The sequence below is a fragment of the Schistocerca nitens genome, chromosome 2 (genome assembly GCF_023898315.1).
Source record: "Schistocerca nitens isolate TAMUIC-IGC-003100 chromosome 2, iqSchNite1.1, whole genome shotgun sequence".
NCBI lineage: Eukaryota > Metazoa > Arthropoda > Insecta > Orthoptera > Acrididae > Schistocerca > Schistocerca nitens.
In genome coordinates this window covers 612,164,524-612,182,296 of record NC_064615.1, presented here as the reverse complement: position 1 = coordinate 612,182,296, position 17,773 = coordinate 612,164,524, and the positions used below count along the sequence as shown (strand labels likewise).

Here is a 17,773-nt window from a genome sequence, read left to right as displayed (position 1 = left end):
GGGGCGGACGTGTGGTTGATAAAAGGCCCGGAATCATTAGGACGTATCAGTATAGCATGGATGTCCGGCCCCACGACATATTCTGTAAGAACACTTATTCTATACCTTGGTCACAAAGAGAGGCAGTGGCTCAAGAAATAAAGAGACTTCATTATCGCCTTATTGCAGTCCGCTACTGCCAGGGAGATTAAATAAGATTATAGTTCCAGTAACCACTCGACCTGAAAACCTGGAAGAACAGCTGCAGCGTTTTCATGGGGTGCAGTATTTAACTAGTGATGATCTTCGTAGTTCGTACTGGCAAATCGCACTGTCACCTGATAGTAGGAAATATACAGCATTCATATTTGCGGGAAGGTCCTACCAGTATTGTGTCCTGCCGTTCGAACTGAACGTGAGTGCCGGCGTTTTCATAACTGCGCTTGACACTGTTTTAGGACCTGACCTCCTTGACAAACTCACAGTTTATATAGATGACATATTAATAGCAACACCTACGTGGGATGAACATATAGAGCTTTTGGAAAGAATGCTACAGAGGTTTTCAGCGGCTGGAGTCACAGCTAACCTTAAGAAATCAAAATTTGCGAGAAAAAATATAAAATTTCTCGGTCACATAATTTCACCTGCAGGGATAATACCCGACCCAGAAAAACTGTTAGCCATAAAAAACTTTCCCGCGCCACGCACAAAACGACAGCTAAAGGCATTTGTTGGTTTGTGCTCTTTCTTTCGCCGGTTCGTACCGAACCAGTTGCTCAATAGCCCCGCATTACGGGGTCTATTAACCCTAGCATTACCAACGGGGGGGCCTCGTAGGCCCACTGACTCAGTTTTTCTATGTTGTATCCACACCCTTTGATATATGAACTTGAAAGCAAAGGTAATTGTTCGTTATTGAATGTACTATTGAGTCATTACAGAATTTCGGAATAAAAATGTAATTAAAATTCATTTACTTGATTTAATTCTCTGTGGGCCTTAGAAGCCCACCCGTTGGTAATAGCAAGGAAAGATTTACGAGGTTGAGTCTCTCGTTTCAAATTCTTACCATGAAACGAATTTTGGCATTGTTGCCTTCAGACATATTATTATGAAGCGGACCATTGTTATTTTCAGTGTTTCTGCTGCTGTTGAACCAGCAACATGAGTAGACATCGTTTACGTGATAGTTCCATTGAAAGAGTGCTAGAAGAAGTTTTGAACGAATCAGATTTAGAGGAAAGTGAAGTGGATGATGATGTGGAAGAAATTAGAACTGATTCATCGTCTGAGAATGAAGATGAGGTTGAAGCCAATCCACCAGATGATAATGATACGGAATGTGATAAATTCATTGCAAAAAGTGGACGAGAGTATATTACGAAGCCATCTCGACAATATCGGCGTTCTGTACAAAATATAGTGCGAGAAAGAATGGGGCTAGGACAACAAGGAAGAATTGCGTCTCCGAAAGAGGCTATAGAGCTCTTTTTTACACCTCAAATTATGAATCTAATAAAACTACACTCAAATGAAGAGGCTTCTCGACTAGGTATTCAGCACACAGATGAAGATGAGTTATTTTGTTATATAGGACTTTTGCTAATCATGGGTTCAAATCATGACAATAAGATACCTGTCCAAGATTTATGGTCTTTGCTTCAGGGCCGACAAGTGTACTATGGATCAATGAGTCGGACCCGATTTTTCGAATTGACTAAAATATTGAGGTTTCATGATAAGAACACAAGAGAAATTCGTCGCCAGACTGACAAGTTTGCTCCAATGAGGGAAATTTTTGAAAGCTTCAATTCTTCACTTCCATTGTATTTCATTCCTGGTCTACATACAACAGTGGATGAGATGTTGTCTTTGTTCCGTGGTCGCTGTCCATTCAAGGTGTTTCTAAAAGAAAAACCTGGAAAATACGGCATTCTAATTCGAATGCTGTCTGATTCTGAGACTAGATATGTGATCAGCATGGACATCTATACAGGCAAGTTAGGAAATACACAGCATTCAAATGGACCGATGGAAATTGTAAAGAGACTAATAAAACCTATTGAAAAATCAGGCCGTAATGTTACCACAGATCGGTACTATACTTCAGTGGAGCTTGCTGAGACTCTATGGAATGATTTTCACCTCACACTTGTTGGCACCCTACAGTCTAACAGACGACACATACCTGAAGAGCTGAAGACTACAACTGGCCGCAGTTTACACTCTTCCATCTTTGCTTATACTGACCCTCAGACACAGAGGCCACCAGTTACTCTTGCATCAACGCTAGTCCGCGAGAAGCCAAAACGACTGCTGTTGATGCTTTCAACTTATCACTCAGAAGGGGTGTTGAATGAAGACTCAAAAAAGACTAACATAAATCTTTTTTATAATTCTACAAAGGGAGGCGTGGACACCATAGACCAGATGGCAAGACACTACAGCACAAAGAGAGGAACAAGAAGATGGTCTTTGTCCCTCTTCTACACACTCATTGACATAGCAGCAATAAATGCATATTCACTCTTCCTCCTCAACTTTCCGAATTGGAAAAAGAATTTGCTAAACCGCGGAAGAGTTTTTATCACTAACTTAGGTCTCGAACTAATAAGATCTCAAGTAGATAAACGGGCACAAAATTTGTATGGACTTCAGAAGCCAGTAATAATGGCAATGGAAAGCATCACACAACGGAAGCTCAGCTGCTCTGTAGAACCATCATCCTCAACAGCAGAACCAGGAACACGTGGACGGTGCCACCTATGCTGCCAAGAAGCTGCATCTAGAAAGATCAAGTACAACGAGCTGGGAAAGTCAACTGTTACCTGCTCTCAGTGCCACAAACACGTCTGTGGGAAACACTGCGGGAAGACAGTGTTGTGTGAAAAATGCGTTGCAGAATGAGACAGTAAATTTTGTTTGCTTCATGTAGTGTATCGAATTAAAAAAGTCGTTTTTATAAGAAAACACTATTTTGAAACATTATTCCAAAAAATATATAAACTGAATCTCGTGATTTGTTCATTTTATTCCTATTATAATAACATCTTTTATTATCCAGTATACAAAAACAATGTCTAAGCATTTTGAATTGTTATTAGAGGTATCAGAAGTAAATAAACTTGATTTATGATAAAATAAATTGTGGTATTCTTTATGGGCCTTTGAGGCCCCCCCGTTGGTATTACATGTAACAAAAAATACGTTGGTAATGCTAGGGTTAAAGAAGGAAAAACAGTGGATCTGGACGCCTCAATGCCAGATCTATTTTGATAAAATAAAACACGCTTTGGTTAATTCTAATATCCTAGAACACCCTGACATGAGCAAAGATTTTTGTATAGCGGTGGATGCTTCATTTTCGAGACTAGAAGCCTGTCTATTTCAACTGGACGAAGGCGCTAGCTCCGACAATGTTAAGATAATTAGTTTCGCTAGCCGTACTCTATCAGAATGCGAGCGCAGGCATTCCACAACAGAATTAGAAGCCCTTTCTATTGTGTGGGCCTTTAAGAAGTTCACCTATTATCTATTTGGCAAGCATATACGAGTCTACAGTGACAATCAGGCATTAAGCTTTTTGTTCACTTGTAGGTTGCTACACAATCGCCTTGCGCGGTGGACGTTATTTTTGCAGTCTTATGATTTTGAAATTATATATGTGAATGACAAAGATAACGTAATCACCGACGCACTGTCAAGATTACCATAAGGTTTACCTGAGTTCGAAGAATTGGTAGAAGAGAACGCAGAATTTAAGGTTATGCTCATCAAGGACACCAAATTTAGGAAATATTTTTTGGATATGTGCAATAATATGGCCAAATTACAGGAAGAAGATGACCGCTGGAGGAAAGTCAGATCCCAGTTAAACCCCCTTTATCTATAAAACAGCATTACAGGTTACATAAGGATGTATTATTCGATAGGAGAAACATAGATAGCGATATATGGTGCGTTTGTGTACCCGAAGCATATGAGAAAAGTTTATTTTGGCATACTCACTACGCTTAGAGACACTACGGCGCCCGCAAGTGCTGTAAGAAATTAAATATGTACTGTTATTTTCCCAATATGCTTCGACGCACACAACAAATATTGAAAACTTGAATTATTTGTCAGTAGGTTAAGCCTGTCAATCTGAACTGCGAGACAGAGTTGCACCCTATTTTACCAAAAAACCCGCTAGAGCTAGTATGCATAGATGCTATGTGTCCTTTACCCTCTGCCAGGGGAGGTGTAAAATATGTTATTGGAGTATATGATGTATTTTCAAAGTATGTGAAATTGTATGCCACGAAAACAACTGCAGCTAAGCCTATTGTCAGACGTTTGCTAAACGACTACTTCCCGTCTGTTGGGAAACCACAGGCGATCTTGTCAGATAACGCAACCAATTTTACATGCCATGCTTGGAAACAATTTCTGAAATAACAACAGTTTAAACAAATATTGATATCCAGGTATAGCCCGCAATCCAACCCAACTGAAGGAATTTTCCGTTAATTGAATAGGTTTATGAGGACATATGTAGCCAACAAGCAATCTAAGTGGATTGAATATTTAAACGTTTTTGAACACGTGGTAAACAATCTCCCAATATACGATACTGCAGTTACACCGTCTGATCTGATATGCAATAAGAAAGAGAATAATGAATGGGTAAACCCTATCCCGTCTGTTCTTTGACAACCTGTAGATCTAAATGAAAAAATAAGGCAAGTATTAATCTCTATCACACAAGCCCAACGCCGAAAGAAGCATTATGATAAACAGCTACATGGTGTTACCAGATTTGGAGTCAAAACTCATGTGAAATCTTCCTTGTCTGCTAAGAAAAACGCTAAGGGGCAAATAAAATATACTGGTCCGTACGTAATTGTACATATTCCGCACGACGGATGTTATTTACTTGCATACCCTCACAATGGCAAGATCAAAGGACTGTATGAACACAGAGACTTAAGAAAATTCTACTATAATTATCACACGCCATACCTGTTAATGCACACGTAAACAAGAGAACCAACACGATTAGGATAAAGAAAGTACATCTTATGCAGCTGAATGAATAAGAACATTTCACTATTATTGTTTACATTTGCCAGTGAACGTGGACGCAAGACACAGGTAAGCTAGGACATACACGTCAGTTGGTGACTAGCGATGTTTAACACGAAGTGTACTTGTAAGTTTTGACGGAATGTTTTTGTTTGGTCACAGTGGTATTTTGGTTTTCATTTGTATATCAAAGCAATAAGGTACTGGGTAAGTTACAGAAAAATATTGGACTCCCTAAGGTACAAAGGATAAATATGTGACGCAAGTACACTAGGTTGCTGAGAAAGTATTGTGTGTTTTTGACGCATACACACCACAAGGTTTTATCTATAAATGTATCGCATAAAAATGATGTTAATTTTTTTTGTATGCTGCAATTATAAAAATGATTTCTAGCTGCTAATGAAAGTTTAGCGTACTATATATCATACGCACAGTAACCTAATCCAAGGAAAGTGCACCTAAAGATAGGATTCATGAATAAAAACTTGTGTGATCTTACTGTCATACAGATAATTTTTTTTTCCAACTTTATATACATGTTTGAATGCAAGTACGATGTTGAGATACGATTTGTGAATGTTAACTGAGGCAAACATAACACTGTCTCTTATAACAAAATAAACGAATATGTGAAAGGTAAGTTACAGGAAACCAACTAGCCGAAAAAATGTGGTAACGCCGAAACAAACACAATTATTTACAGGTGGCGCTCGGCGAGATACTGCGAGACTTCAATCGGCGGAGAAAAGCCACTACGTTACATTAATGTCACTATGACTGACGATTGACGTAATAAAACATTACCAAGATCACTGAGAAATACACTACGTGACACTAAGTAACGCCAGAGGATTTTAATTATCTATTTTTTCAGTATGAAAACACTAAGGATGTATGCTGACTTCAGAGGGATGCAGTACACTAATTTTTTTTGCTTTGTTTATAATATTTTGTCCAATCTGAGCAGAAGATATTTGATGGAAGGAAAAAGTAACACAAACATGAACACAAAGAAACACCATATACGCAAGCACAGACTTTAGAGGCAGCCAAGCTTCATCATTAATCTGTTGTTTGTACTACCTAGCAATTTAAGTATAGTGATTTATTTATGTATGTATTTTCTTATTTTTTTATTATTTGTTTGTCTATGATGTGTGTACCATGCGTTGTTACAAACTTGGGTGACGAAAGGATGAAAAAATCCCCCTCTCCCCCTACATAGTAACTCGCGGGTAGAAAATGAACAATTTTGCCTCCAATACATAAGTGCATCAGTAGTACGACATAGAGTTAGAAAGTGCTGTTGTTCTCAAGCGTGTTCTCCTACGCTCTATGAGATGTCAGACAGTGTGGCGACCGCGAAATGTAGTACTAGAGGCACGTACTCTCTGAGAACACAATCACCTACCAATTTATGTAATAAAACGTTGTGAGCAAAATGTACGCCGACTTAGTTTCGTATAGAAACACAGGAACAAATAACGAACGTGGGCATTTATCATAAAAGACAAGCTAGTGGTATCATGAGCTACAGTTTTGTTTCTGAACGAACTGGATAATGAACAGGACAGTGTATATTTACCCAGTGACAATGAGTTCAGTGACAGTGACCTGTGAGCTATACGCAAATACACAAATGAAAGTACGTTTCATATCACAAACCTTTTTCTTCGAGGTAAAAGAGATATAGCGAATCGAGGAAGCCTGCTACGGTACGAGTGTTTGTGCACTATATAGGACAGTGTGCCGTTGCAAGCCAAATAGTGAAGTGCAGTACTTACCTTTTGTGCAGTGAACTTAGAAGGCACCCAGTGGTCCCTTCCCACAGCCAAGGTGTACGGCAAGTTGAAACAAGTGCGGTTGGTTTTTCGCAAACTCTACGAACACTGCACGAGACACTGAAAAGTATGGACCGGGACGCGCGGCATCGCTTTACGGCGGTGGGCCCACCCCACCCATGGGCCCACCCCACTCAACTGCTGAGCTCCAAACGGCGCGCAGCCCGCCATCATACTGATTGTTGCGTCTGCAGTTATGCGCATCTGACGCATTATTGGGTAACGGCGTAACATAGCAGGACAATTTAAATGCAAAATAATATCTACGTTTAAATGGACACCCAACAAAGTGCCAAGACATGTAGAAAAACAGTTTCCTGACACTAAATAAAGTCTGACTACCACAGCTCGTGATTCACGTCCCACGTTACCTTTGAACAACGCCTATGTTTATGTATATACATATATTAGTATTAAGTACTAATCCATGTTAATTTTTATTTGTTACATGTTTATATTACCCATGACGAGACAATAGTAAAATACGAAAAGGATGTCACTTAGCAGATCTTGGCGTAGAAGGGGGAAGCCGTGGAAAGCACAAGCAACTCTAAGCAAGAACTAACGCCTCTTGCTGCCCCAGACACCTCTGCTAGCCCTACACCCGAGATCCGTACACTCCAATAAATATGCGACTTTCCTGTAATTTTTTTTTACTCAAGAGACAAAGACTTATGAAAAATGAATTTTATTGTCAACATGCGAACGAGAAGGCTGTTTATACGGCGATATATTATCTATAAAACAATGTAATACCCTTGTATAATGCAATGTACAAAGAGATAATAAAATAATTTTGTGTATACTATACGACATAAAAAAGAAAGAAAAGAAGAGAAAGAAGGTAAAAGGAGTATGTAACAATTCTGTGTATAATTATCCAGATGTGATGATTTTATGTGAAATAATATGTAAAGACAATGTTTAAGTTTTTGTGTGTATAGTATGTAGTTTATGTGTGTGTTCTGTGTATCCTAATGTATATGTTTTACCCTCATTGCCATGTGTCAGAACTGGCATCGAAACCATGTTTGTAGAATGAAGATATGGGAAGAAAGACACTGACGGTGCAGTCCCATTACGTGTGTATAACAGTCAAGTGTTAAGTGTTAAGTGTTTGGGCTCATTGCCCGGAAAATTGACATTTCTTCGAACAATTCGCCCAAGGGGGCGATGAAAAGGAACTAAAAAATGTTGTAATTTAATCTCAGCCGGCCGAAGTGGCCGTGCGGTTAAAGGCGCTGCAGTCTGGAACCGCAAGACCGCTACGGTCGCAGGTTCGAATCCTGCCTCAGGCATGGATGTTTGTGATGTCCTTAGGTTAGTTAGGTTTAACTAGTTCTAAGTTCTAGGGGACTAATGACCTTAGCAGTTGAGTCCCATAGTGCTCAGAGCCAATTTAATCTCAAAGATACAAGAAGAAAATTTGTTCGACTGTCATACCAGAGGAATACTCTGAAAAACTGTTCTAGCCTTGATAGACGAAGGACTAATTTCGAGATTCTTTTGTTACTTCTAGTATTAACTACTTTTTGTTCTGATGTGCTGGCGTAAAGACGTAATGTATAATTTCATATCTATGTGTGTGTTAAATGATGAAAAATGCGTTTTATAATTTATGTCAAGATCAAGCCTAAATCCCATACCAATGGAGTACAAATTATTCTGTTAATTCGAGAAGGCGAATTTTAGATGGAGGCGACGATCTTCACGACGGCGCTGCTCAACAATAGAGGTACGTGATTGTGCTCACTACTTTCCTTTGGTGGCCGCTAAGATTAATTTCGATGTGTTTTTGCCGAGACATTCAGAACCTGCAATCTTCCTTTTCGTATAAAAATAGGAGTCCGATAGAAAAAGAAATATTCTTAAATTTAAATAATTGCAATTCTTTTACCCAGGCCACGAGCAATGACAGAACGTACGTGCCTCTATCCTGATTGTACGTTCGAATCTCAGAGTGTGTTATGACGTAATTATTTTACGAAAAAAAATTAAGATAGATCTTTCTCATCAGATCGCAACCACTCGCACGCGAATGTACGTACCCTCTTAATGTGTCTAGTAAGTCGTGCGCATTGTTCTAAAGCTTTTCTGTTGATATTCAGTGGATTGCATCTCCGCAAGTAATTTTTGTTTATGCCGCAAATCGCACTTCACGCGAAGTATTTATTATGTAAGTTTCAGGCTCCATTTAAAGTCAAAAAGTTCCGAAGTACGGCTTATTAAGCAAACCGCTACAATAATTTCATATCTCTACAACTACAATAACACAAAACAACAATAACATAACAGAGAGGGTACGTTACATGTTGGAGGGAACTGATACCATAAATCCGTAGAGTACGAGGGCGTGAAGATCTCTTCTGAACAGCACGTAGCAAGGCATCCCAGATATGCTCAATAATGTTCATGTCTCGACAGTTTGGTGGTCAGCGGAAGTGTTTAAACTCAGAAGAGTGTTCCTGGAGCCGCTTTGAGTCCGTCGGAATGCACAATGGACATGAATCGATGCTGGCGATCAGGCACGATGCTTACGTACGTGTTACATGTCAGAGTCGTATCTAGATGTATCAGGGGTCCCATGTCAGTCCAACGGCACACGCCCCACACCATTATAGAGCCTCCAACAGGTTGAACTATCCCATGCTGGTATGCAGGGTCTCTGGATTCATGAGGTTATCTCCATATGCGTAGACGTCTATCCGCTCGATACACTTTGAAACGAGAGTCGTCCGACCAGGCAATATGTTTCCAATTATCAACAGTTCACTGTCGGTGCTGACGGGCCCAGGCGAGGCATAAAGCTTTGTGTCGTGCAGTCATCAATGGTACACGAGTGGGCCTTCGGCTCCGAAAGCCCATTTCGATGACGTTTCATTGAATGGTTCGCACGCTGACACTCGTTGATGGCCCAGCATCGAAATCTGCATCAATTTGCGGAAGGGTTGCACTGCTGTCACGTTGACAGATTCTCTTCAATCGTCTTTGGTCCCGTTCTTGCAGGATCATTTTCCGGCAGCAAAGATTTTCGGAGATTTGATGTTTTACCAGATTCCTGATTATCACGGTACACTCGTGAAATGACAGTATGGGAAAATTCCCACTTCATTGCTACGTCGGAGATGCTGTGTCCCATCGCTCGTGCGCCGTCTACAACACCACGTTCAAACTCTCTTAAATCTTGAAAATCTGCCATTGTAGCAGCAGTAACCAATCTAGCAACAGCGCCAGACACTTGTCTTATATAGGCGTTGTCGACTGCAACGCCATATTCTGCCTGTTTACATATCTCTGAATACGCATGTCTACACTAGTTTCCTCGGCGGTTCAGTGTAATTTCAACTTGTTACTTCTACATGGTTCTAAGGAAATAGTGTCTTAACAGACGGTCTGACAGACATACAGTCTAACAAATGGGAAAAACGTTCATTTCGTCTGATGTAAATATAAGTAAACAATTTCCGAAATTTTTTCCTTTGGCTGTGCTGTGAAACATTCCTTCTGGATACACTCCATGATTCTAGGCCAACGGGAAGTATACTACAGGTTTTGATGATTGAGTTTGCGAGTATAAAACAATGTGACATATATGGCCGTATCTTTTGACTGACATGGAAACTTAGATTTTTACACCGCCAAAGGACTGTAGGCCTTAGTATGTGACATAAATTTCAACTTGTTATGTCTACCAGTTCCTGAGAAAAGGGTTCTTAACAGACGGAGGAACAGAGTCAGATAAGAAATTAAAAAAAAAAAAAAACCTGTGATGTAACTACAAATTTACAGTTTTCATATGTATTTCCTTTTGTTGTACTGTGAAACCGTTCTTTTTGACAAATTTCATAAGTCTAGGCCAACGGTAATGACCCTATAGGTTTTGCTCGATGAGTTTGCGAGTGTCCAAATACGTGTCATGAATAGCAGTATCTAGATTACATTGACTTAGAAACGTCAGTTTTATAGATTGCCAAGGTACCGTACGCCTTAACATGTTACACAAATTTCATCTTGATACGTCTATCCGTTCCCGACAAACAGACGGACAACAAAGCGATGCTATAAAGGTACCTTCACACCGAGAACCAACTCCAAACATCAAAAGTATGCAAGTGTTGGAAGTTTGACCAACTTGCAACTGTTGTGAGTTTTGCTAACTTACAATTTTTGGTAACTGCTGAAAAATGTTGACAACAGTTTCAAACTCTTGTAAACACACGTTCGGCGTTTTTATTTTTTGTTACAGAAAAGCAATGGAAATGGCGTGACAGCGAAGATTTGCCATTTGTTATGGTGGGAGATGATGCTTTTGCTCTTTCAGAGTACATGAAGAAACCATAAGCAGGATGGCAAGAGAAAGGCAGCAAGGTAAGAATGTTTAATTACCAAATATCTCGCGCTAGAAAAACTGTGGAGAATTTTTTTGGAATATTGTAAGCAGCTTTTCGGTGTCTTACAACGATGCACTTAAGTCCTAAAAAAGCAACGTTAGAAACTTCTGCAACTGTGTCTTTGCACAGTTTTCTTAGAAGAAATAAAGAAAGTGCCACAGTTTACTCACCACCTGGCAGTTTTGATGTGGAAGATCCAGAATCAGGCAAGGTTTCAGATGGCCGCTGAAGGATGTCTCCACAAAATAAATATCTTCAGAGAAAGGGAGGCAACGCAAGAAGAACAGCAAAGAATATAAGGGATGAATCCGCACTCTACTTTGTATCGGATGTTGGTAAAGCGAAATGGAAAGAGAAATATGAATAAATGAATATCGAGTGAAAAGACAAATGTAATTAAAAACTTCCGAACAAAACTCTTATAGCTTTAGTTATTAACAATGTAAGCCATTAATTTGCGAACTACTTTGTATGAGATGTTGACAAAATGATATGACAAGATAAATAAATAACTTTCCGGTGAAAATACAGTTGTAATTACAAAATTTCCGACCAAAAGTCTTACGGCTTCAGTTACGCTAGTAAATGACATTTTACTTACGATTGTAAATATTTTTCTCCCTGGATTGTTCACGCCCTCCAAATACTTCATATGCTCGTAAAATATCCATTCTGGGACGTAGATCTCAGTTGTGCCAGACCCACTTTTAGTTTTGACCATTTTACAATGCTCACGATTGTATTGTGTTTTCATATTTATCCATTTGCTTTCACACTCAATAAGCGGTACACCAATTTTATCCGAAACTTCTTTCAAAAAATCTTTCCCTTTATATCTGTCTTTATATGAAGAATCAGAAGGATGCTACAGAGGTTTTCTCATTTCAGTTTCTAACGAAACGTGAATTGTTCGATCTGTTGACGACTCGTGAGTTGCCATTGTCGAAAGAAACGCAGCAGACGAAGAAAGAAACACAGCAGACGACACGGCAAATGCGCATGCAAAAGTCACAAAACTCTGTCGTGTTGTTGCTCACTGACCATAAACTAAAAACTCGAGACAAAACTTCTCTCAAATAGTTGTTCAGACTCACGACTTCAAACAACTGTTGACAACAGTTGAAAACTAGGTCAAACTTCGAGTTGAAAACAGTTGTGAACCGAGTTTGTTGGAGCTGGTTTTCAGTGTGAAGGTACCTTAAGTGTCCCGTTCATCTAAGGCGCATGTACTGTGTATCTACTGTCTGATTATTTTGAGATTGATACAGAGTATGAATTCAGTATTTTTGTTGTTGTGGTCTTCAGTCCTGAGACTGGTCTGCATGCCCTCGGGAAAAATTACGGCTCTAGCTTCCCCTTGCTTTCAGCCGTTCGCAGTACCAAAACAGCAAGGCCGTTTTGGTTAGTGTTACAGGGCCAGATCAGTCAATCATCCAGACGGTTGCCCCTGCAACTACTGAAAAGGCTGCTGCCACTCTTCAGGAACCACACGTTTGTCTGGCCTCTCAACAGATACCCCTCCGTTACCCCTCTGTATCGTTGAGGCACGGAAGCCTCCCCACCAACGGCAAGGTCCATGGTTCATAGGAGGGGAATTCAGTATTATGGTAACTCATTTATGCTCTCCTCAGTCATATACTGAAATCTCGTACGCAATCTTGAAGCACAATTTACGCGTTATATTAGCACACCTATTACCAGTATTCTCCTTGTCAAATCAATGATCATCTGCGATACAGATAACGAAACAATACAGTTTCTCCCACGGATTAGTAACGAACATCGCACTCTCTGCTTGTACACACAATTTTCAGCTTGTGAAAGGTAAGTATCGTTGATAACGCCAGGGAAGAGATTTGTTGTCTCCTTTTGTGCGGAACATGGTAGTGAGACCAACTTTTGCAACAGTAGGGGAGACTGGGGCAAAACGGCCCACATTATGTCTGGACCAAATTTTTGAGGTTCAACGAGGAAAATATTTTTAGAAAAATTAAGAACCGTTAATCCAAACAGTTTTGTAATACAGTTTGCAAATGAAGATAACATGAAATAATATATTTCGTTCGTTATATCGACAAACTAAGAAATTGTCTAAGTCGTTTCCGCTCCTTACATGGGGCGGAACAGACGAACTTATTTTAATGTCTGCGATGACACATTCTCACAGATAAGCTGGGCTTCACAGTCCTCAATGTCTATGGAAGCACACAAATTATGAGCCCATTGCTTCTAGTTATGACGTGCAAATAGAGTTAATTTCTTTTCCTTTTGTCTTCATCTTCTTATTTAAGACCTTTGCCTTTTCCTTTCATTTTCTTCTTCTCTACTAGAGCTAGCAGTCTGCTCTTTGCTCTATTCTCTTTAGCTTCTTTAGCTTCCAGGGATTTTTTGACTGTTTCTTGGGTCTCATTATTGCAGGGAGGTGATGTGAGAATAGCCGTTTTACCTCTTCTACTTGTCACTTGTCTCTGCCCTTGTGTAACTCTGGGTACCGGTGTAACATTTTTCGGACTAAAAGCAGAGAAGCTAGACCATGTGGAGATATTAATGGGCGCTTATGCAGTATCAGGCATCAAAGTACACGAGATCCGCGTTCCAGTTCACTGGTTTATATATAGCACTGCAATTAGTTTGCACGAGTTCAGGAGGTAGATTTGAGGAGTCAGTAGGAGGATTTGCTGAACGATTCAAAGAATGATTATGGTTGTAGTGCTTGCTGCCTCAATCGGAATACAAGTCGTCGCAGCTGGTAGGAATACATCGACTGAGAAGATGTTGAAATTCGTTGGCCAAATACCAGTTTTTTTTGTTTGTTTGTTTCATTTCAGTTCTCAGGTTCGCAACGTACAAAAAACTTGCCCAAACATCGGTGAGATTTGCCACAAAGTGACGGCTTTTCTTGGGTTCAACCTTAAACACCTTCTCACTTCGTCTTCATAACACAAGCTCAAGCGATTCATGAACAGTGAATAAATTTTCAGCTACCAAGATCGCTAAAATCATTTATTCATGTAGATCACCGGTTTCGACAGTTATCTGTTGCCATCTCCGGATATGGAAAAGATGGGACCGAAAATATTAGGATGCAGCAACTAATATAACACCACACATAATAATATCCAACACTTGCAATACATGGAATATCAACATATCTATGTTTGCATCACTACGCGATCTTCAACTTCAATACAATATATAGTGCTGTACAATGTTTCTCCTTATCGGTATCGTGAGCTATATTATAAGTCGGTATGTCAGTTTTAAAGTAACAGCTATGGACACACAAGTTATTGCTCCGAAGCCAAGTCAGTATTCCACAGTATTCAAAAAACTGTCTGTAAAGTCATGTGCCACATCATAGAGCAAAATTTATATATAAACCTATCTCTTTCATTTTAGAAAATTTTTAAAAACATTTTATAAAAATTCTTTACCAAATTTTTCTTTATACAAAGTCACAAACAATATGGCAACTTATAAGCATTTAAAAGCTCTCTGCGTACATCTAATGGTATCATAGGTACGTTGATTTTAACACATGCAGGAATAGTTCGATATTTACAGGCACAGATATGATAGTTCATCAAGAATACATTCAGAGTGTGTACATCAACAGCGGAGCTATTTGATGTTTCTTCTTTTGCTATCAACTGCGGTGTTTACACGAGCTTGTCCACAACTCAACAACCTGACGCCTATGTGTAATCGAATCACCTGGAAAATATACAGAGTATCTATTTACCCCGGAAGCTACACCTAATATTTCACATTTTTCTTAGCAAACATGCTTTTTATACGATTCGTATTACCACTGCACCATCTGATGTACTTTGTATCACTAAGAAAGTTTACGCTAGGATCTGTCAGCTACCAAATTGTGATGTATGCGAGCAGTTGTAATCGGCGCAATAACATTATTTTAAAACTGACATGCCGACTTCTGGTATAGCTCACGATACCAACACGAACATGAATTATATAGCACCAGTTACTATACTGAAGGAGGAGATATTTGGCTGGTTTAAAAGGGGGTGGGGGTAGGAGGAGGGAGAGACCAAGTTGCATGGTCATCGGTCCCGAGGACTGAGATAAACATATTGTTATTCCATGTACTACAAATTTTGGATATAATTATCTGTGCTGTTATGTTAGTTGCTGTCTGCTAGCGTTTTCTGACCCATCTTTTGCAGATCCGAAGACGGTAACAGATTTGCCGAAACCGGTAATGTTCATGAATAAATGATTTTAACGATCTTGGCAGTTGAAGATTAATTCATTGTTCGTAACACTAAAGATCGCCCCCACACTGACGATGTCATAAACCTTCAAGCTTTTCGTAAATGCTGTATCCAGTGGTCGAAGTTTATGCGAGCAATGTAGCGGAAAGCACAGTAAAACAGTTCCGAGGTAGTTGCGTCACCTTCAGGTTTTTCATACGAGAGACATACCCACCAAGGAGCACCAGAACAAGATTTTATATCTTTGTATAGTAGAAGTTGGTGACTTTGTGGAACTAGCTTAAGTATATTTTGCTTGTATCCGTCCAAGCCGGCCGCCGTGGCCGTGCGGTTCTAGGCGCTACAGTCCGGAACCGCGGGACTGCTACGGTCGCAGATTCGAATCCTGCCTCGGGCGTGGATGTGTGTGATGTCCTTAGGTTAGTTAGGTTTAAGTAGTTCTAAGTTCTAGGGGACTGATGATCTCAGAAGTTGAGTCCCATAGTGCTCAGAGCCATTTGAACCATATCCGTCCAGATTCAAATGCTTCGACCCAACCTGCTGGCAAACCAGATTCGCTTCATTGTTGTTCCTTTTTCCTGGGATACATCAAAATCGGAAACATGAATCTTCCGTCTGCTGAACAACAACAAATTTCAGCTGTTACTGTATTCCCACATTCTGTCGATGTGAGCACTCCAAATTGAAGCTGCTCTTTACTTGCAATAATTTTTGAGTGCTGCTTCGGTACGTCAATTATACTCGTCTCATCACGGTTGTAAATTCTTTCTCGGGAGTTATATTTTTTTTCGTCAATAACTCCAGTCAATAAGTCAAAAAACTTCGATACTGTAACTTTATTGAATCCCACAGCTTGCGCCCCGAATGTGGCTTCTGGTTTCCTGAAACTTAAGTCAGGATGGCAAGCCAGAAATACAAAGCGATGTACCGACAATGCAGTCCCTAGTTACTTCAGATAAGTAAAGCTTGGTTAGAAAAGAACTCCTTCCCGTTGTAAAGCAGCCAGCCGCTGTGACCGAGCAGTTCTTGGCGCTTCAGTCTGGAACTGCGCGACTGCTACGGTCGCAGGTTCGAATGCTGCCTCGGTCATGGAAGTGTGTGATGTCCTTAGGTTAGCTAGGTTTAAGTAGTTCTAAGTTCTAGGGGACTGATGACCTCAGATGTTACGTCCCATTGTGCTTAGAGCCATTTGAACCATCATCTCATGGAAGAGCTCTGTACTTGACACTTCCATTTGAACCACTTTTATAAAGCTACTGACGCTACTCACACCTAATAGTTGCACTTGTCTCACACTGCAATGCTGAAAATGAAGAAGGTCTGTCCACAGTTGCGACTTCAGCCACGGTCTTCGAAAGAAAAAAATTTGATTGTGACTGTATAAGCATGACAAAAGAACTTAAAGAAACTACGGTGCCATGTGAAGAATGTCGAGGCATACGTGACACAGTTGGACAACACATTGATCGCCGAAATCCGCCCTTACAGCATTCAGCGTTTTACGTGAACGATAGAGGGCTGGGATAGCATGGAAGAGATTCCCAAAGCGTGCCCGTGTTCGATGCATGCGCCTGAGCTCGACAAATTACGGAAATTGTTTCCTCAGCTGTCTACGTGGACTTACTTTTTCCACAGCTGAGATCACATAGATTTAGTCACGTGGAAAATCCGATTAAGGGGAAAGAACAGACTGTATTATTCAATAACATTTACGTGCCATTTTTTATGACCAAGAAAAATACAACTTTTTTATGTAACAGATGTTCTTGTGCTGTGAACCGAAATCACTCCAATAGTTACCTGAAACGAATTCAGAAAGGTCGAACACAGTCGAACGGCGCTCTGGTCTTGTATTCGTCGAGTGTCTGAACATATCCTCACCTCATCTAGTACGGTCAGTGTCCATGTGCAACACAGCGGATAAGGGTTTGATCCTATTTAATCTCGAGACATTCCACAAAAGGCAAGCCTATCTATATGTGCACACTGTTAACAGTGCCGTCAAAAATCTGTAAGTGATAAGGATACCGTGTCACGTTCAGCAGCACGAGGCGCCTCTTAGCACGTATGCTGATAAATACCACACACGATGGAGCGCCGAGCAGTTGATTCGCGATGAAGCAGCTACTGTGTGTCCTGCTCGCCTCAGTGGTGGCCGATCAGGTCGGTTAGCACGTATTTCTACTGTCAGCTGTCTGTGTTGATCGGTAACATGCGGCCACGACAGTGGTTTTCATCAGGGTGCGTCCATTCC

The 17,773-nt window shown here is 40.2% G+C and overlaps 1 protein-coding gene across 1 annotated transcript in view; it reads left to right on the top strand.

Moving 5' to 3' along the window:
- The first annotated feature begins 17,634 nt into the window (after window positions 1-17,634).
- The window catches only part of LOC126234516 (elastase-1-like), a 48,484-nt gene continuing 48,345 nt past the window's right edge, over window positions 17,635-17,773 (top strand). The window contains exon 1 of the mRNA XM_049943212.1: window positions 17,635-17,682. Coding sequence (XP_049799169.1) covers window positions 17,635-17,682 — 48 coding nt within the window. The remainder of the gene's footprint in view (window positions 17,683-17,773) is intronic.